Source organism: Electrona antarctica (genome assembly GCF_951216825.1).
Source record: "Electrona antarctica genome assembly, chromosome: 8".
Taxonomy (NCBI): domain Eukaryota; kingdom Metazoa; phylum Chordata; class Actinopteri; order Myctophiformes; family Myctophidae; genus Electrona; species Electrona antarctica.
In genome coordinates this window covers 44,576,466-44,595,304 of record NC_136789.1, presented here as the reverse complement: position 1 = coordinate 44,595,304, position 18,839 = coordinate 44,576,466, and the positions used below count along the sequence as shown (strand labels likewise).

At 43.2% G+C, this 18,839-nt stretch overlaps 1 protein-coding gene across 4 annotated transcripts; it reads right to left on the bottom strand.

Annotated features, from left to right (window-relative positions):
• Positions 1-303: 303 nt before the first annotated feature.
• On the bottom strand, positions 304-17,695 carry pwwp2a (PWWP domain containing 2A). Of its 4 annotated transcripts, XR_013790677.1 has the most exons (4): positions 16,393-17,695; positions 8,231-10,597; positions 6,983-7,061; positions 6,388-6,578 (listed from the first exon to the last, which is right to left on the bottom strand). XR_013790677.1 is itself a non-coding variant. In XM_079508372.1 (3 exons), the coding sequence occupies exons 1-3, from the start codon at positions 17,664-17,666 to the stop codon at positions 3,328-3,330; spliced, it is 3,666 nt and encodes a 1,221-aa protein (XP_079364498.1). In that variant the 5' UTR covers positions 17,667-17,695; the 3' UTR covers positions 304-3,327. The 4 variants fall into 4 exon arrangements, 2 of the variants coding, with proteins under 2 accessions (XP_079364498.1, XP_079364499.1); XM_079508372.1 differs by lacking the exons at positions 6,388-6,578; positions 6,983-7,061 and adding an exon at positions 304-3,352; XR_013790676.1 differs by having other exon boundaries at positions 6,983-10,597.
• Positions 17,696-18,839: the final 1,144 nt, after the last annotated feature.

Sequence of the window (18,839 nt, the reverse complement as noted above, 5' to 3'; positions counted from 1 at the left end):
TCTGATGTAGCTTTCTGTGTGAACAGGATAGAATACACACTGTTGTTTGTCTCCGGTATATACTGTAGTATAATCAGTTTCAGGCAGCCCAGAAAAGGGAAGTCATGTTTATGACCTTTGTTACAAAATTAGCTATCTGTATCAACGTTCAGGTCACAATGGCCACAAAACTCAGTTTTTTAAATATATAATATATTGTAGATACTGTAATCACAAATCCCCCCCCCCCCCCCCCCCCTTGTTCTATTTAAGGTAAAGGTTATACATACTGTAAGATCTCCAGTGAGGCTATGGGTAAAGTAATTGCCTCATAATAAATCTTTAATTATCTTTTAGGAACACACATTTACAACCATTTCTCCACTGTGGACTGCACATGACCCCTCTCAATTGCCACAAAAACTAGCATGACATACCAGTGGGACGAAAGGGTTTGGGTTTGCAGTCAGAGGACAGGGAATCATTCTATAGACATTTTAGCGACAGCAAAGCCTGGGCAGCCCTCTGCACCTATAGCATAGCACATGCAATCCGTATTGCATTTATTTATATATTTTTCTACTTAATTATATTCTATTCTTCCTATTTTATGTTCACATATTTGCTTTTTTCATCGTCAAGATCACAGATCAACGTAGGTATGAAGCCTACCAGTATATTAGATGCACAGTAAAATCCTGAGTTTATTTGAACACTTTCAGAATGCAATTCAAGCGTTTTTGTATGTGATATTCAGTCACTCTAGGCTACAGGCCATAGTGCCTAATTTACACTACAAAATCATGACTTTGGGCGTTTTGCTGTGCACATACAACCATTTTCTCAGTCAAGTGCCATTCACTATTAGTCTTAGTTTATAAAACAGAATCGGATAATAATTCAAGTGGTGGTTGATTACCTGCAAGGGTGACTAGTATAAATACCAGCTACAGCCAAATCCTGACTGTGGCTGGTGGGTGTCTTGCAACCACTTTGGTTGGCTGAAAGTTTGGGTAGTTTCCTAGGCTACCCTGCATATAAACTTGACCAGAGAACCAACATGCTCAGTCTTGAACAGTATACTCTGTCAGTATATTAAAGGACCTTACTGGTGGTCTGGCGTGTTTATCCCATTGACTATGACTCATGTTATACATTGCTGCAGACCATTTTCCAAAGATTTTGTTTAAATTCAGGCCATGTCAGTGAGGTATGAAAATTAAATTGAAGTTTAGGTATAGGGGTGTGTGTGTGAGAAAAGTGACAAAGAATAGACCCTGGAGAAAAGGTTGCTTATGAATGCAATGCAAACATATTAACCACACAATTACATTCGGCCAACATCAATTATTCATTAAATAACTGGACAAAATATAAACATGTCTAAAAAATAAAGCCATTGAAGGGACAATTGTCCCATTGTTTATGTACGATATATGGCTGAGGCTGTTAATAAACGTATTGACTCCAGTATGGTCCTTTAAGTACGGAGTTGGTTCTCGTACAACACATGCTTTTTCTCTGTTGTTTTCCCATACTTTATGCTAATGGTCGTTTGGTGTAAACAACAGTATATTATATTGCATTGTGCGAATTTTATTTATCAAAACAGGGCTTTTTATAGAAGCATTGTCAGAATGGTTGTGGCGTCATATAACTATGTTTATGTGAATATGTGCTTTCAGGGATAATGGGCCTACTGTATCTGCCCCTTTACAAATAAACCAAACAAAATATCCTATATAAATATAATTTTAATGTTCAAAGTTGACATGAGTGGATGCCATGCCAAATTACATGGATCACAGATTGGTTGGGAACCAAAGAGATTGTAGTTAAAGTGCATTCCCTGTCCACATTTAAAATGTATTTATTTTATTCAAGTTTTCACTTCAGTCAGATTATAACTAACTATGAAGAATTCAGGCATAGCAAATCTAGACAACCACACAAGATAGAGGGTTAAACAAATTGACTATTTTGTTTGATTTGTCTATAAATGTTAGACTGACCACTAGCCTGCAAACAAATATCCACATTGAATGTAGCCATGTATGGAGTCATTTCCTATTCATAAAACAAATGAAATAATATACCAATGTTGCGTGGTTAACTCAATATCGATTCAAATCAATATCAATGAGAAAATGTATCTGCTTGTTTGTGGAATTTCCTTCAGACAAGTAAATTAGTTAATTCAAAGTACCTTAATTTGCTGGGACACCATCTTTTAGTGTACATTATACTCTGAGCACTAGCCACATCTCCCCAAATGTATGTAAACACTGACTTTATGTACAGTATGCTCCAGGGCCAAATTAGCCATTGGGGCGGCGGCCCAGGGCCCTTGGTTCTCAGGGGCCCTTCATGGAAACTGGACTGTGCTTTACTGTGGACATTCATAGGTTGTTGATTGTGTTAAATTTAGGTCAAAAAGATGATAAAAAGACGAAACAACCCAAAATGTTCTGGCCTAAATTGATTGAATCCGATTGCCGTCCGCCCATGTGTTGGTATATCCATTCTTTTTGTATGTACTGTATGCCAATTATGTGAACTATGTGCCTACATCATTGTCATTATGTCAAATATCCTCTGTGTTTATTGTACTTTAGGGTCCAAAAAAAGGTTTGCATAGGAAACAAGTGAAATTATCTCACATCAGAGGCAGATTGTTACACTCATTTAGTCATTTTAGACCCAGGAATGAGATTCTAATATAGACTTTTTCTTTTCTTTTTTTCCGTTTTCTTTTTTTTGCAATGTAGCTGGGTAAAAACTACTACCTAAGAAGTTCTGAAAGGTAAACACAGTAGGGGGAAATGAATGTGTTCCTATGCGCATTGGTATTTGGGATATTGTTTAACACAAACTCAGGTACTATACCTGCCATGAGCTATAATAGAATTACACTGTATACCATTTACTGTGGTTGAGTTTGGTGTCTGTCCTACGTCTAGCTCAGTGTACATTCTGTTCAGAACTGGGATATACTGTAATACTGTGTCCGCACAGTGTTCTGTGATATGTGCGTGATAATTTGCATCAATCTGGCCAATTATTATTTTAAGCAGTCAAATCTCTCCTGAAACATGTTGACACTGTCTGCAATTTCCTTCAAGAACAAACCCAGGGTTTTACAGCATGATTAGTAGGCGAGTGTGTCTCTGCATCTCTTATAAATATAGAATTCTTCATCCCGCCCCAACCCCATTTTTTTTTAAATAATAATAATTATGTCCATATCATTATGCTATCCTTCCCTCTCCTCATTGGACAGCTTTGGACAGCTCTTGTCATGGCCCGTCAGTCTCTCCACCAATGGCAGTGTTCAAGTGTAGTCGCCCATCAGCAGCCCTTCAATGTTGCAGCACTGGAGGGGGGACAGAGAGGTAGTAGAGAGGGAATACAAGAAAAGGGAAACAGAGCGGGAATAATGAAGGGAGAACAGAGAAAACAAGTTACGATTATTGTTCAAAGCAGAGTTCAGAGCGTCTGATGCAAAAATAATAATAACTATCAGCGGTGGCGCCTCGTTTTCCTACAGGGTCTGAGGTTTCCAAAGACATTTGAGTGCTATTCAGAGCCATTAAAGCTGAGTCAGTAGTGGTACACTCTTCACCGGCAGATAAAACAGACAAAGGCTAAAACAAGAGAATGTAGTCTATGTCACATTCACAAAGCATCCTGGCTAAACTGTGAGCTATTCGACCACAGCACGTACAGTCTCGCATTTAAAAGCCAGGCACCCATTGCTGAGGCAGAAACCGTAGGAGTACAAGATATGCTGCTCAATGCAAAACTACAGTCTTCCTACTCCTTCCTAAGATGGTTCCCCTGTTTTCTGCATCACACAATCCTCAACACGTATTTATTTTACAGCACAATACATAACATTAACTATAGGCTACTTAGCTGACTGGATTCCCAACTTCCCAAGGGCTCTACACTATATATATATATATAGCCTTTTGCTCTGCAGTCTCTACACTACACACACACACACACACACACACACACACACACACACACACACACACACACACACACACACACACACACACACACACACACACACACACACACACACACACACACACACACACACACACACACACACACACACACACACACACACACACACACACACACACACACACACACACACACGAAGGGGTGGGTGCACATTTGCATTGATAGAGCTCTTGCACAAGCATGTCATTGGACCCAAAAGTTGCATCAGGGACACTTTACTGTAAACAATCCTGCATTCAGACCACTGTTAAACTGCATATGTACAGTACAGGATGCTAAACTATGTACATTTTGGAAGGATATGCAAAAACAAGACATTGTTTTTACATGCCCAGGTTGTCTGACTCTGAATATGACCCCTTACTTTTACACACACATGGAATGTATGAGGCTGAGCCCACCCGACCCACCCTCTTTCTTTCTGTGGACAGTCTAAAAGTAGAAAGTATTTTTTCTCTGAAGATATCTAGTGTTGGGGGGGTAACACATTACATAAGCATTATAGAAATTAGGCAATAGTATTCAATTACTATGGCAAGTAACATTACTTTCACAAACTGTTTGGGTTCTAACTTCTAATAAAATCACGCAGTTGCACACTGAAAATGCAGTTTGTATGCCATTCACTATTAGACTTAGACTTTTATTATATAACCTATTTTATTTTGTATGTATTCTAATGCTGAAATAGCATTTTAATAGCCAAATGACATTATCGCAGTACTCTTCTCTATTCTATTTAGCCTATCATCTTCCATTTAATACCATGTCTAGTCATTTTGTGCTAGCTTTGAGGGTATTCTGTACAAGTAATGTATTGTATTACATTTACATTCCTTTTGCACAGAAAGAGCAAAGTTAATGTTAACGTGACTTATCACTTTTTTCCTTTCTTTTCTATTTTTCATTAGATTTTGGAAAGTAACTCCACCAACACTGGGTACATATTGCCCATCATGTGGTTCCCCCTGTATCTTGTGTCCATGTGTTATTAGTTCAAGCCATCAACATGCCTCTGCAACAGTGTCACCAAGACAAATACATGTACAGTCACCTACTGGACTTGAGAATTAGTTATTCTAACTGCTACAACAGTAGAACTTCTACGGGCTGAATTAAACCTACAGCAAGCAAGTGCAAGCAAGACTCTCATTGACATACTGTCTCCTTAATAACATTGATTTTCTACTAAATGTTTTCAATTATGTGTGGAAAGAGCTGGAATTAATTTGGTGATTCTTTTTTTTTTTTTGCATGTGAATTTTTTACTTTTATGTAAAGCACTTTGAACTGCACTTGTGTGCACTTGTGCTCTATAAAGATTATATTATATTATTATTACTGTATAATGCAATGGAATGCAAAATGTGTTAATTGCAGTTGATGCTTTGACTGTGTGTGTTTTGGTCTACCATAGACCTGTTATGTATCTATAGCTGTGTGACTAATGAATTAGCAGTCATTTAAAATCTTACTACTTACAAACAACTTTTGGTATGGACTACTAGCTAGCACATACTAAAATTCACCTGCAACTTTAGATTTTACCATCCAGTTTGGTTTTCAGAAGGGTGTAGGACCTCCAAATGATGCGTTATTGCATTCCAAGTATACAACGTCATCATCCCAACCTGCTAATAAGAGTTGTGCTTCTCCCAAAAGCTACTTGGCAAGAATACCACCGCTTTACCTACAAATCTGCTGTTTTTAGACGAGTAACTCATTACTCCAAAAAGTCAACTTTAAAAGAATGTGGAAAATAGACATTTTCCAATTAGTTATTATTTTTTAGGATATTGGGTGGGTGTAGCTTCATATGCCCTCTCTAGCATAGCAGAGGACGGAGTTAGGGTCAGGATGTCAACTTACAATAAAACACCCAAAACACACCCAACATTGGAGTTACGAGATATTCATATCAGGAGTATCTTCAAACAACTGAATAAATAAACAAAAGACAACAACAAAAATAAGATGGTTAAATTGCCGAGATACTTTGAGAGAAACACACAACCCTGAAGACCCAATTTACCACAGATCTGTTTGCAGGTGAGAGATAGGTCAACAGAGCATGCCCCCACCCACCAACTGTTATGCTGCTTCTGCCCCTCTTCCTGCTTAGGCCCAATATAGATTTCTGTGGATCCAATTTCATTCAGCACACCAGTACTTGGTAGTACAACCGGTCACAGTGCCCGATTTAAAAAGGCACAGTGACGCCTAACCACCTCCACCAAAATCCCCTGTCCCAACCCCCAGTAAGGCCAAGTACAGACCATTAGGCCATGTCGAGGCTAGCTGACCCTTGTTCTCTTGCTGTCAATGTGAATAGCAATGAGAAAAAGTTCCCAAAATGACGACTAGGTAACAGCATTCTTGGAAGTTTGACAAGTTTATTTATAATAGTTTTTTTTAAAACATCAGGAAAAAAACATTTATACAAGTCAATTCTTCAACTGGGGTTTCTCTTTTTTTCTGTATGTTTTTTTTTTTTTCTTTTTACTTCTTTTCCAAACGGCTCTTGTTTGTTTGTCTTGTCATTCCCCTATACAGTATTCTCTGATCTGCAAACAGATGGTAAAAAGAGTCCATAAAATAAACATTACAAAATTAAAAAATTAAACCAGGGAGGACAAATAAAAGCCATCATTATTACAAGACATTTCTCGTGCTGAAATGGTTCTAGTCAGTGTGTCCTACCCGACAATCTGTCTCTACATCAATTCCCCCAATAGTGCTCCTCAAACTAGGACAGGGCTACAAAATGGGTCACAGACGTATGCTTGGTGAGTCCCCACTCCCCACATAACAAGGTGAGACAAAGTTACACACATGTTCCAAGTAGGATGGATTACCCCTTTAAAGGTGTAAATGTAACAAAATCTACTTGTATCTACTTTTAAACTGTATGTTGTGTAGCTGGGAAGGGGTTTAGACTTTTCCCAGCAGCACCTGAAAACTTTCTCACCTTGAATGGACCCACCAGGAACAGCAAAGTTGTGATCTATTGACAGGCCTTGACCCAGTTGAAGTGACACAGCTACTTCCTAATTAAAAAACAACATCAGTTGTTTGTTGGTTCTGAATGCTTGAGAAGGTCACATCCCATATTACACAAAGTACAGAAATCGCTTTTTCTGTTTTAGCGTTCCCTTCCAAGTCCTCTCTCCGACCTCAACCCCAAAACAAAGGTGAAATACGCTTATTTCTCCATTAAGGCCAATTTTGTTAGTGTGAATAATAATAATAATATTAATAATAATAATACCGCACATGTAAAAGTTTCAAGTTCACAGTGGAAGAGGCAGATCACCCTGGGAGCACAGAAATTATTTATCTTAAAGAATGAGGATGATGGGTAGATTAATAGGTACGCTTCTCTAAATGTGATCAAAGCACAACCTTAACACTTCCTCTTCGTAGAAGAATACAGAAGAACTAAGGGAACGTCTGATTCCACAAACGGCACAAACAAGTGTGAGCAGCAGAACAGGATGTAAAGCTTGGTTCTCAGATACCTGCCCACAGCATACCACTACTGCATCCCACAAGCTCCGCTAGCGGAAAATAACAAAGGTGTGGACACAGGGGAGAATGTGTCGAGCTTCGTGTTTGACTAAGTGCATCTTAACCATCCATCCAGCCATCAGTAATAACCTCAGAACCTGCAGGAAAATGTAGAAATGTAGAAAAACAAAATTATCACCATCGTGATTTCGCCTACATGCTTGTACTAAAAGGGGAGGACGGGCCCGCCAAATCTTTACATAGAAAAGGAAAATCAAGAATCATGAAAAAAATAAAACATTTAAAACTACTATTATTCAACAGCATGATTTTCTCTCTCTCCACGACTCCATCCATCTATACATCCTGTTTGTTGCCTCAGTCTTTTGAAGCAAAGGAGATATGGAGAGTGTGAGGGATGGGGGGTTCATCTCTGATCCAGGGATGAGGGGGGTTGGAGGGACTGTATAGATTAGAAGCAGCAGGAGGTGGGGCTGAGTGTGTGGGTAGGTGGGGTGGTGATGGTGGACCAGTGCCATTTCCTGCCCTACCTTGTTCCCCGCCCTCCCCAACATAGACCCTTATTTACACAAACACTCTCAGGACTCAACTCACAAAACACACCCACACACACACACACACACACCCTCTCTGCCTGCAACTCCCTTTGTCCTTAACTCCCGTCCCTTTCGTTTCTCCTTGCCCTTACGTCTCAAACTGCGTAAGGAGGGCGCGGACCTCCGGCGTCAGCTGCTTGGCGGCCCGTGCAGCCTCAGTGATGGCGCGTCGGTAGGGTCCCCTCCTCTTCTTGTCAAAGCGAGTCTGGAAGCTTTCCAGGAAGGGGGCAACCTGGGCCAGCGGGAGGAAAGAGGTGGTGGGCGATCCAAACCAGGACACTCGAGCCTCCTGCAGTACAGCGAGGCCTGTGCCAGAGCCCCGGGAGATGGTGATGCCCAGGACGCGAGCCGGCCACCAGGGAAAGCCGTAGATCTTGGCCCAGACGATGTCTCCGACACAGACGGTGCGGCCATCTGGCGCCGCGCACTTCAGCACCGACTTGGTGAACGTCGGGGTTTTGGAAGAAGAGGAAGAAGATGAAGAAGAACATGTTGATGACTTGCGTCGCCTTTTGGGCTCCTCTCCTCCTCCAGCTCCATCCTCCCCAACCACCCCTTCTCCTTCTCCCTCAGTGGCCATCTCCTCCCCCTGCCCCTCTTCACTTCCTTGGGGAGGAAGTGTGAGGGAAGGAGGAGCAGAGGTATCAGTGAGAGCAGCGGATGAGGATGAGGCGCTAGGAAGGGATTGAGAGGAAAAGGAGGGAGGAGGGGGAGGGGTGGAAGAGGAGGAGTACGAGGAAGAGGAGCAGTAAGATGAGTGGATGAGGAGGTCTCCAGGAGGCAGGAGGTCAAAGGTCTCCGTGGAGCTGCACTCAGAGTTGGTGGACTTGAGGTCCTCCAGGTCCAAGGAGCCTGAAGAGGAGGAGGAGTCAGCCTGCGGGTGGGATGAAGAGGCCTCAGCAGATACATACACAACCAGGCTCGCTCTCCCCTGGCTGACTCCTTCTCCTCCTCCTTCTGTACAACCTCCTGTCATCCCTTGCTTATCATGCTCCTCTGCCTCTCTCCCCTCCCTCTCCGGCTGCCTAGGGGAGACCTCCTGCACCTCCACAGCAAAGCTAGTGACACCTGCTGAAGCAGACGGGGAAGAGGACGGGGAGGACACGGGGGGGCAAATAGGCACATCAGGAGATATGTTTGCAGCGGGGGGCGGGACTTGGACGAGGGGCTGAGCTACAGCCTGGACAGGGGAGGGATGAGGGTCAGAACTTAAAGCGGGCTGCTTTGGAGAAGGTGTGCGAGCGCTCGCTCTGACAGAAGGCAGACGTAGCTGCTGTTTGGGAGGGGGATTTGGGGGTGAAACCTGGTTGTCCTCTGTACGATACCTTTGTGGCTTTATGCGCATCCTAGGCGGGAGCGGTGTGGCGCGGGGATTCGACCCGACAACTGCCGTGTTGAGGTGCTGCAGTCGGCGCGTGAAGTGGATCTTCTGATTCTGGCTGGCCTCCTGTAGGGATGCTGAGCGTGTCATGGTCTTGGGCCCCGTCAGTGGAGGGTTGGCGTTGGCAGAGCTGTCTTTTGGCTGTCTCCGGTGATGGGGAGGCTGCTGGGAGGCGCTCTGTGTCGACTGGATCCTGGGCTGAGAGGTCCTGGACAGCTTTTTCAGAACATGCCGTGCCTTGGAGCATTCCACAGCAGAACCTTTCGCTCCCAGAACCTTCTGCTTAGAGTTCAGCTTCAGATGGACCCGGCTGCTATTAGCCGAGTGGGACACAGGCGACGAAGAAGAAGCCACACCCCTTGGGATTCGACCAGAGGAAGATCCCGAAGACACTCGTAGCCCTGACGCAGATCGTCTGTCTGCCACGCCTCGTGCTCCTTTGTCCTCTCGTGGCGTTTCATTACGTAGCCGTTTGCTAACCACAGAGCCTCCATCAGCCTGCCTCCTCCGCTTGGCGGCGTCCTCACCCCGGGAGTCAGATGATGCCGACGGGCCCCTGCGCGCCTCCCGGGGGACCCCACCGTTACCGCTCCCCACCGCGCACTTGCACTTGTCACAGAGCACCTGTCGTGGGCGGAGCTTGATGGCATTCATGATGGACGTGGGCTCCTCGCAGCGATACCGCCGCTTCGGCCGCTTGATCTTGCGGGGGGGTGGCTGAGGTAAGGCCTGGTTGTACGTGTCCCTGATGAAGAGTGGAGGAGGGTACGGCGCCCCTTCCTGGAACAACGGAGGAGGCTTGGAGCTCCAGGGGTGAGGAGGAGGGGCAGTTTGGGAGGGCTGTGGGGTTGCTGCCACTGCCTGCCCCTCCCCCCTAAGACGCTGGTGGTCGGAGCCTTCGGAGCAGGCGATGTCCAGGTCTGCATGCGTATTTGCGTTGACACCGTCAGGCCTTTCTGGTTCCTGGAGAGGCTGCTGCTGTTGTTGCTGGGTTGGTTGTAGCTGCATAGTTAATTGGGGTCTGTCTTTGTAGTCCCTCTTGGGGAATACGGTGATGGGAATGCCATAGGGACCAAACCTGAGGGGAACAAAGACAGATGAAAAAGACAAGACAGAAAAGTTAAGTATACGGTACAGTTCGTCAACATTCGGAATCTGGGATCTGCGAGTTTGGCTGAGCATACCACAGGTGAGGTGTGACGTATAGAAGTACTGTTCGTATGTACCGCATGAATTTCATCAAAAAAATACACTCATATAATTAGTTAAAAATATATCTCACTGAGGGCCATCGCATTCAATTATTCAACATTCAGATGTAATAAAACGGATAATACTGGCTCTCTGATGATAGCTCCGTTCTGTGTTTTATTGGCCCTATCTTGGGCTCGGGTGCAGTACTTAGTTTAGACAGTTTTTGGTTTAGACTAGTCATTGGTTAGACCAGTCATTGGTTAGACCTACAACTACAACCTATCTCAAACCCTCACCCTAAACCTAACCTCCCACGGGGCAGCACACATAAACCTAACCTTAACCCATGTCTAACCAATGACTAGTCTAAACTAAGTATGCACCCCCTTTATTCCATTTCCTAAACTTATTTGCCATATTTTACTATCTTGCAAAAGAAAAAAACAAAAGCAAAAACAAGGCTGCATTTTTCACATTAAAGGGTACATTCATTGAAATACTCATACATTATCGCTAGGCTGAAAGAAGAGATCCCACTTTTTATAGAACTTATCTTCTTGTAGTCTAAGTATGAATGTTAGTTTTTCCATAACATACAGTTCCTCAGTAATGTCCATCCAATGTTCTTTAGTTGGTGGGTCCTGTTGGTACCAGCGCCGTGTGATCGCTTTCTTACTTGTTGCTAAGAGGGTAGATCAGCTATTTAAACCATTTTAAAATGTTTTTCAAAAAATGGCAAATAAGTTAAGTTTAGGGATAAGGGGTGGCGCAAGATAAAGCCCTATCCAAGTATCCATGTCTATTCCACCGACATCTGTTGCCTTCCCCTGCCTTTCGGGCTGAGTTTATGTGTCTAGAAAGAATTGTGAGTAATACATCACACAATCTGACCAGGAGGGAAGACTGAATGAGATGGAAGGAAAGAGCAGATTGAGAACTAAAAGGGTCAAATGGTTTCTATAAAAGGGTACCGTATTTCAAAAGATCTGTCCTAATATGGGAGAAATTGTACTGTTGGCTATGTGTCTGATGGTTTGTGTGTTTATTGCCTTCTATAGATGAATCAACCATAGCTGCGGTCAAGCGGTGCCGCTTGAATACAGCGACAACTATGCTTGCCTACAAGGCAGCACTCTGTGAATTTGTCTACTAAAATACTTTTTGAAAGACTTTTAAAAGACTAAAGTTTGCCACCCTCTCACATTATAATACACTGAAAGACTTTTAAAAGTCTTTGAAAAAATACTTTTATTCCAGCCTTACACCGTCACCTACATACAATTTCACTGTAGAACAACAGTGCGAAATGAAATTTTATGAAGACGCAAGTCGTAATAAAGTCATCACTAGACACTGCTGCGCACACTATAGTTTAGGGCTGGGTATTCCCTGCCACAATACAGAGGCCATGATATGAGGTGTATCATTCACGATACACATCGATTCGGAATAATGACCATGTCCTACAGTATTTACTACAGGAGCTCCTTTATTATTCTGTACTAGAGCGGTGCCCGTTGGGCACTGGCCTACTTGGAACGATGCAAGTTGGAAATGCATGCCCCACCCAGTTATTATGTCTGTCCCTTTTATGCTTATAGGTTCAAGGGTTCAAGGTTGTACTTTGTTACATCTTGTGTACACAGGTACATAACAGTAAAACTTATTTTTGTTTGGCTTCCTTCAGACCAGAGCCATCTAAGTTACGATATAGAGGGGAAACCAAGCGCTCGAGTGCTGTTCATGCAGCCTGAACTGAGCAGAGTTGGAAATACATTGTTTTCAACGAGGGCGGTGCAAACAAGAGCTATTTTAAGCTTGTGTGCAACATGACAACTGTTTTAAAGTATTGTACAGTAACAACTAAAGTCTCTATAATGTTTATGTTGTACTATTACTACAAAACAATTTAAAATAAAGGGATTGCTGTAGTCTTGTGCCCCCGTCAAAGGCACATGAAATGTTCTTCTTTCTGATGTACGCACAATGCGTATACATATAAAAATGTTATGGACTTGTTTGTTATCCAAACAACTCATGTTTTCTTTGTGCATACGTGTTCTCCAGTATAATTTTAGTTCTCCACCTCATTATCCTTATATTCTTCTGTGGTTAATGATTTATTATAGTTGTGTATATAATATACCTACATACTATACATACTGTGACAAGACAATGATGTTACCTGCCTGTGTGACTGTACACACATAATGCCTTATGAAAACAATGCCATGGAACCCTCCTGGCCAATCACAGGCAAGCAGGAAGTTCTCAGGGAGCAGGAAGTGAGGACAATGGGTGAAGACAAAAGGGACAGCTACAGTCAGCTGTTGACATCGTGTGAGATTTTGCGTCCGAGCATAGACATGATAACGCCCCGCCTGCCTCTGATTGGTTTACCGACACTGCCCGTCTTGACTGTCCACTGAGGTGGATATAGCTATGCTGGATACTAGTCTGATGCGAGATTACTCTGTGGTGGAAAATAATACAAGTACGGTATGATGAAGAGAACTGTAAGTTTTATTTTTGTATTAGAGGCAAACTAATATTGTTCATGCGGTTTGCTTTGATGGTATAATTGATTGAACATGTACGCCGTAATATGATTTAATTTGGGTGTGTTCCAAATAAAGTGTTTGTGTTGATTTATTGTGTAATTTATTTGTATGTGTAAACTTGAAACATTAACATTGTACAGTAAAAAGGTCTATTTTCCCTTGATCTTTATCTTTTTTAGTATAATAGTATTAGTTTACTATAATTAGATTAATACACGATAATCAACACTAACACTTTATTTAGAACACAACCAAATAAAATCATAGTACAACGTAGACTTGTGTTCAATCAATTATTCAATCAAAGCAAACGGCATATTAAACAATACTAGTTTGCCTCTTCTACAAAAATACAAGTTAGTTACAAGGCTGCATTCTGTCGTGCGTGCCAAGCTGTCATTCTATTGTATTATTTCCCACCACGGAGTAACCTCTCGTCTCGGAGGACAGTCAAGACGGGCCGTGTCGTTAGGCCAATCAGAGGCAGGTGGGCGTTACCATGTCTATGCTCGGACGCAAAATAGATTCACGCGTTCACATCCACTAAAAGCTTCCTCTTCATAGCCAACTAAATAGGATTTAGTTTCATTCGTTTTTATTGCTCAATTATTTTTCACCCTTGTTCCTTCTGAAATAATCGATTTTCTTCATAATTCATTACATTTATATTTTAGTCAGACTGTTTCAGGGTAATTTGAACATCAAATTCTGAGCCGAACAGTTTAATGCACACAGCAATAACCACAATTACTACACTTGAGTACACCCCCAATTCTGTTGACATTCTCCACTCACATCCCTTCATCAACACCTCCCTCCTCCCATCTTCACTCCTCTCTCACTTCTCCAAGGCTAGTGTCTATATTCAGCCCATTAATTAAACTGAGAGAAGCTAGTGTGATTCTGTGTAGCTGTAGCACCATGAATATAGGTGGCATCTTAATTCTCTCCATCTTCCCAATACAAGACACAATGAACTGTGAACAAACCAGTAGCACTGTTTTGACTGTAAATAATAAAACATGGGTGCTTAGGCATAATGTCACTTTTTATTTATGCCTAAATGGACTGCAGGTTATGGTGCTAAAAAGTACACATCTTCAAATTATACCAAATATGTTTGTTGATGGTCAGTTGATGTGACTTGCACACTTCTGTGAATGTTAATTCACAGAAAAAAACTAGAACTTTCCACATCCATGTTATGTTCTTTTATACACCAGGTCCCAGGATGGCCTGGTGTTTAGTCATTGGGTTCATACCTGAATAGTCTCTTATGTTCAATGCTCTTAGTGCCCTGTCCCACTGGTCATTTTATTCATGTGTCTAAAATTCCAAGCAAAAATATACTAATTAGACTGTGTAGGATACACTGACTAAAGTGATCAGAAAATATTAGATTTCATCACACAGCTGCTGCTATGTTGTTCATTACATTTGGGGCATTGAAGTCAGGAATGTTTGGATAAGACTAGTGTAACAAATAGCCACTTGATTCTTGAAAGAAAGCTGCACAAATTTTAGTTTCCACAACTATTATTCATACATAACAGACAGCAAGGACTGGATTTCCTTATCTGGGGTATATCATTTTGTATTACCATAATACACTGAACCACTCTACTATTTTAAATCATGGCAAACATTCTAAATTATTAGAATGTTTGCCATGATTTAAAATAGTTGAGGCAATGATAGTTTTGTGGTGGTGGACTGAAAAATGGCATCTTTGGCCCATGATGCAAACCACATGAACCACTATTTATATTGCACATAGTGGTTGGTTGGCATTACCAACACAGGGTTTTAATAAGCTTAGCTTAAGCCTGAAACGGTGATGCTCTCTTTAACAGGAGTATCAGAAGACCATTTTACCAGGAAATAGGCATTTGGAAGCAAACACCCTTCAGGCATTCCATGAATCATGAGCCAAGCCTACTGATATTAAGCTACAGAACACTGCATGCCTATGTAAATAAGCGTTTATCATCTGACTACATCACGACAAGGGCTGCCATATGGTTAGAGCTACGTTATGTTATTTCATGGCAATAAGCATCAGGTTTCCTATACAAATATAAAGTGTTATAGGGTTAAGACATTTTCATTTTGAGAGTGGACACTGCAAGTATGATACAAACATACACAACCCGAAAAGACTTCTAACATTTGACCAGATTTATGAGACCAAGGAAGGACTGATGCGACTGTGAATGCATTATTCAAGTTATGGAAGTAGGTCAAGTCTGTGTTCAAGTGCTCTGGACACACAGACATAATTTGCCCTCTAGTGCATGTAAAAATATTAGGCTACAGCTACACTTCTGTGCTCATATCCTTTATATTTTGTACATAACTAATAAATAGGCGTTCCATTGAAGCGTGTTAGGTTGTTCTGTATGTACATGGCTGAATATGTAGGTATGTTTGCACTAACCTTGTGGACATGATGTAATGCATGGCATGTATATTAACAAACATGAGACCTTACAGGATGGACCGAACATAATCTCCTCATGGGTGTCCTATTGAGGAACTATTGAGGTGTGAGTGCATACTGTGCAGCACAGGCATGTGCTCCAGTACCACCTACTAGACCTAGGACTAAGCCTACAGTAACCCCCATACAATTGCATTAAAAGCATATACCAATATTTCATTTGCCTAATACCCTTATATAGGCCGACATAGCTAGTAACCAAAGTATTTATCTGATGCTACTGATGATCACACGATGTATTCTCATAGATGGTGGTATTACATTTATTTCCTGCAACTACACACTCGACTGCGCGTAGGTATAGGCCTGTAAGAATTATAAGTAAGATCACGCCAGGCATTTACTGTATATATTGACTGTGTACAAGTTAAGTATCTGTAGTTTGCCATGGACCCCCATTTGTAACAGTTTTTCTAGGACTGTCTAGGACCCAATCTAAAAATGCTTGTATTGTTTGATACCATAAATAATATCATATGATTTGGTCCATACTTCCATCCATACTGTCGGTACTACTCGGTAAAGAGATAACAGTGATAACACACCCCATTCATTCATTGAGACATTGAATTATGCCTACTGCAAATTGTGTATTTTTCAGTGGTCACCACCAGTTACCTTTTGGACAAGTCCATTAGCACCCCAGAGAATATCTTCTCGCCCACCCGGAAGGACACCACCAGCGCGTCATCGATGATGTGGTCCAGGGAGACCCGGACCTCGGAACCGGGAGTCAGCTGGTCCACAGAAGGCGGCTCGGAAACCACATGGCACGGCAAGGAGGGTATCGACTCGGCGCCGCTGCTGGGGTCCGCGGTGGGCTCGAGTCCCATGCCCAACTTCTCCTGCTTCAAGTGTGTGGCGTCTATGAGCCTCCGTTTGGGCGAACGGCAAGGCGACGAAGATGGACAAGGGTCCTGCAGAGTCCGTGATCCCGAAACCGACGAGGAGCTAACGTTAGCCGGGGACACAGTCACCGACCCGGCTTGGCCCGTTACCGGGAGCTCGTCTTTAACCGCGGAATAGTTTTTGTTCTGGGTTCCGGCAGCACTAGACGATGAGAAATCACAATTATTGATATATGCTGTCGCTGTGTCCATGTCCGTGTTGGCAGTTCTGAGAGCTACGTGGACCTGGCTGTCCTTTAGCGCTGTAACGGTACCGTCCCGCAGCCCAGCATCCTCCGCAACATCCTTATAAATCGCGGAACCGGGATTATTCTCAGCGGGTTCGGGCGGCCCCAGCTCGGGCATTATCAAAGACGTATATCCGTCTATAATATCCACCGGTTGGGATATTCTAGGTTCGATTCGGTTCAGATAATAGTCGTTGGTGGTGGTCGGTTCCGCCGGTTCTGCCAACGACAGCCCGGCTTCCGCTACGGGCGGGTGAGCGGGGAACGAGTGCAGAAAGACGGCTGAGGGTTGAGAGTCCGCCGTGGTGATGCTCTGGTGGTAGACAGCCTGCACGTTATTAGAGCCGACCTCTGCTTCAACCACCACCGCCGCGGGAGAGAAACGCTCCACGGCTATCAGACGCTCCCCTGCGCCCGAGAGCGACGGCGCGTATTTCGACAACAGTTCTCCGCCGTCGGATGCGGTAACGATTTCCTCCTCGCCGCCAGCACGGGAGATGAAGGCTTTTCCCGCCGCGGCTTCTAGCTCCGGCCTGACATGGCCGCATTCCTCTACCACCACATCCCCATCCTTCAAATGGGGGTCAACCAGGTCCATAACCGGCGCGTATTCATGCTCCGGCTCGGGCCCGAGGCCAGCTCCCCGGTTTGACGGCCCGCCCAGGCCCGGTTCGAGGTGGCCTTCGTCGTCTGTCGCTGCTGCTGTTGTTGTTATCGGAACCACTGCAGCTCCTGGCTCTGCAGCCACGGCAGCCATTTTCCTTCCGCTTGTGCTCTAGTGGCCAGGCCCTCCTCTGCCTGCGATAGCGATTGAGCCCGCCCCCCGCAGCGAAATGGCACTTACTATTGGTTAGTGACTTGCCGAGTCGTAGCTGAGTGGTTAGTATTCACGCCACTCAAAGTAAGGCCCGCTGGAGACCTCTGTTATGATTGGCCACTTTTGTTTGGCTCTGTGAACTGTCCACAAGGGGCGACATTGTATTGTGTGGTAACTGGTAATATAAGGAACAAAAACATCAAAGGATACAATCTACCTGGCAATTTGTATCAAATCCTGCTAAAATACGATATTAGCATGAATTAATGTTACACAGCCTAAAGCACTAATCATGGGCAGCATAGATATTTACTTTTTAATTTTGAAAATGTATTCCCATTTTTCCCCCAATTGCCCAAAGGCATACAATTTCCAAATAATATAGACCACTGTCCCCACTGTAAGGGATTGTATTATGTTAACATAGGCTATTAACATATTAATATAGCACATTTAGCAAAAAACGTATCATGCACTTGTGCAAAACAAAGAAAGCAAGACAATTGTGAAGTAGACAAGCACTGCTGTGCACACAGTCGCATAAGATAAACAATGGTAGTACAATAATGTCTGTGCAGTGTGAGCACAACCTGGCCTGTACCAAAGCTCCACGGAAAGCCTGGCTAACACAGCTTGGAAAGTAATTTCATCAAAGGTCAAAGGAATCAGGAATCAGTGTGCTGCTGTTTTTGCTGTTCATCCATATATTCATCCACCATACTACCAACTACCAAGTGCATTACATTGTACTTATATTTGAATGTAGTAGCCATGTAAATCCTGCCCAATGCAGGATCTAACTATTTAATTTCCACAGACAACATCCTGGTGACTCCTGTTCCATGGCCAAGAACATTGGTATTGTTATGGACAGTCAGCTCTTATTCAAGGCACACATTGCAGTGGTCACTCGATCCTGTAGGTTTACACTGTAAAAGGATCTGACTCTTCCTCATCCAGGAGTCAGCCCAGCTCCTTATAACCAGACCTCCGGTCATATCAAAACTTACTGTAATATGCTCCTTACTGGCCTGGCCTACCAGCATGTGTACTACTCCAAATGATCCAGAGACCAGAATGCTGCAGCACGTTTGTTCTTCAACCAGCCAACAT

Bases quoted from the DNA above. Each gene is read 5' to 3' on its own strand.
- pwwp2a (XM_079508372.1), bottom strand. From the start codon at position 17,666: ATGGCTGCCGTGGCTGCAGAGCCAGGAGCTGCAGTGGTTCCGATAACA. The intron at 10,598-16,392 runs GTAACTGGTGGT...TGTTCCCCTCAG, and splicing joins CTAATGGACTTGTCCAAAAG to GTTTGGTCCCTATGGCATTC. The intron at 3,353-8,230 runs GTAAGGGCAAGG...TCCCCCCTCCAG, and splicing joins CTCCTTACGCAGTTTGAGAC to TGCTGCAACATTGAAGGGCT.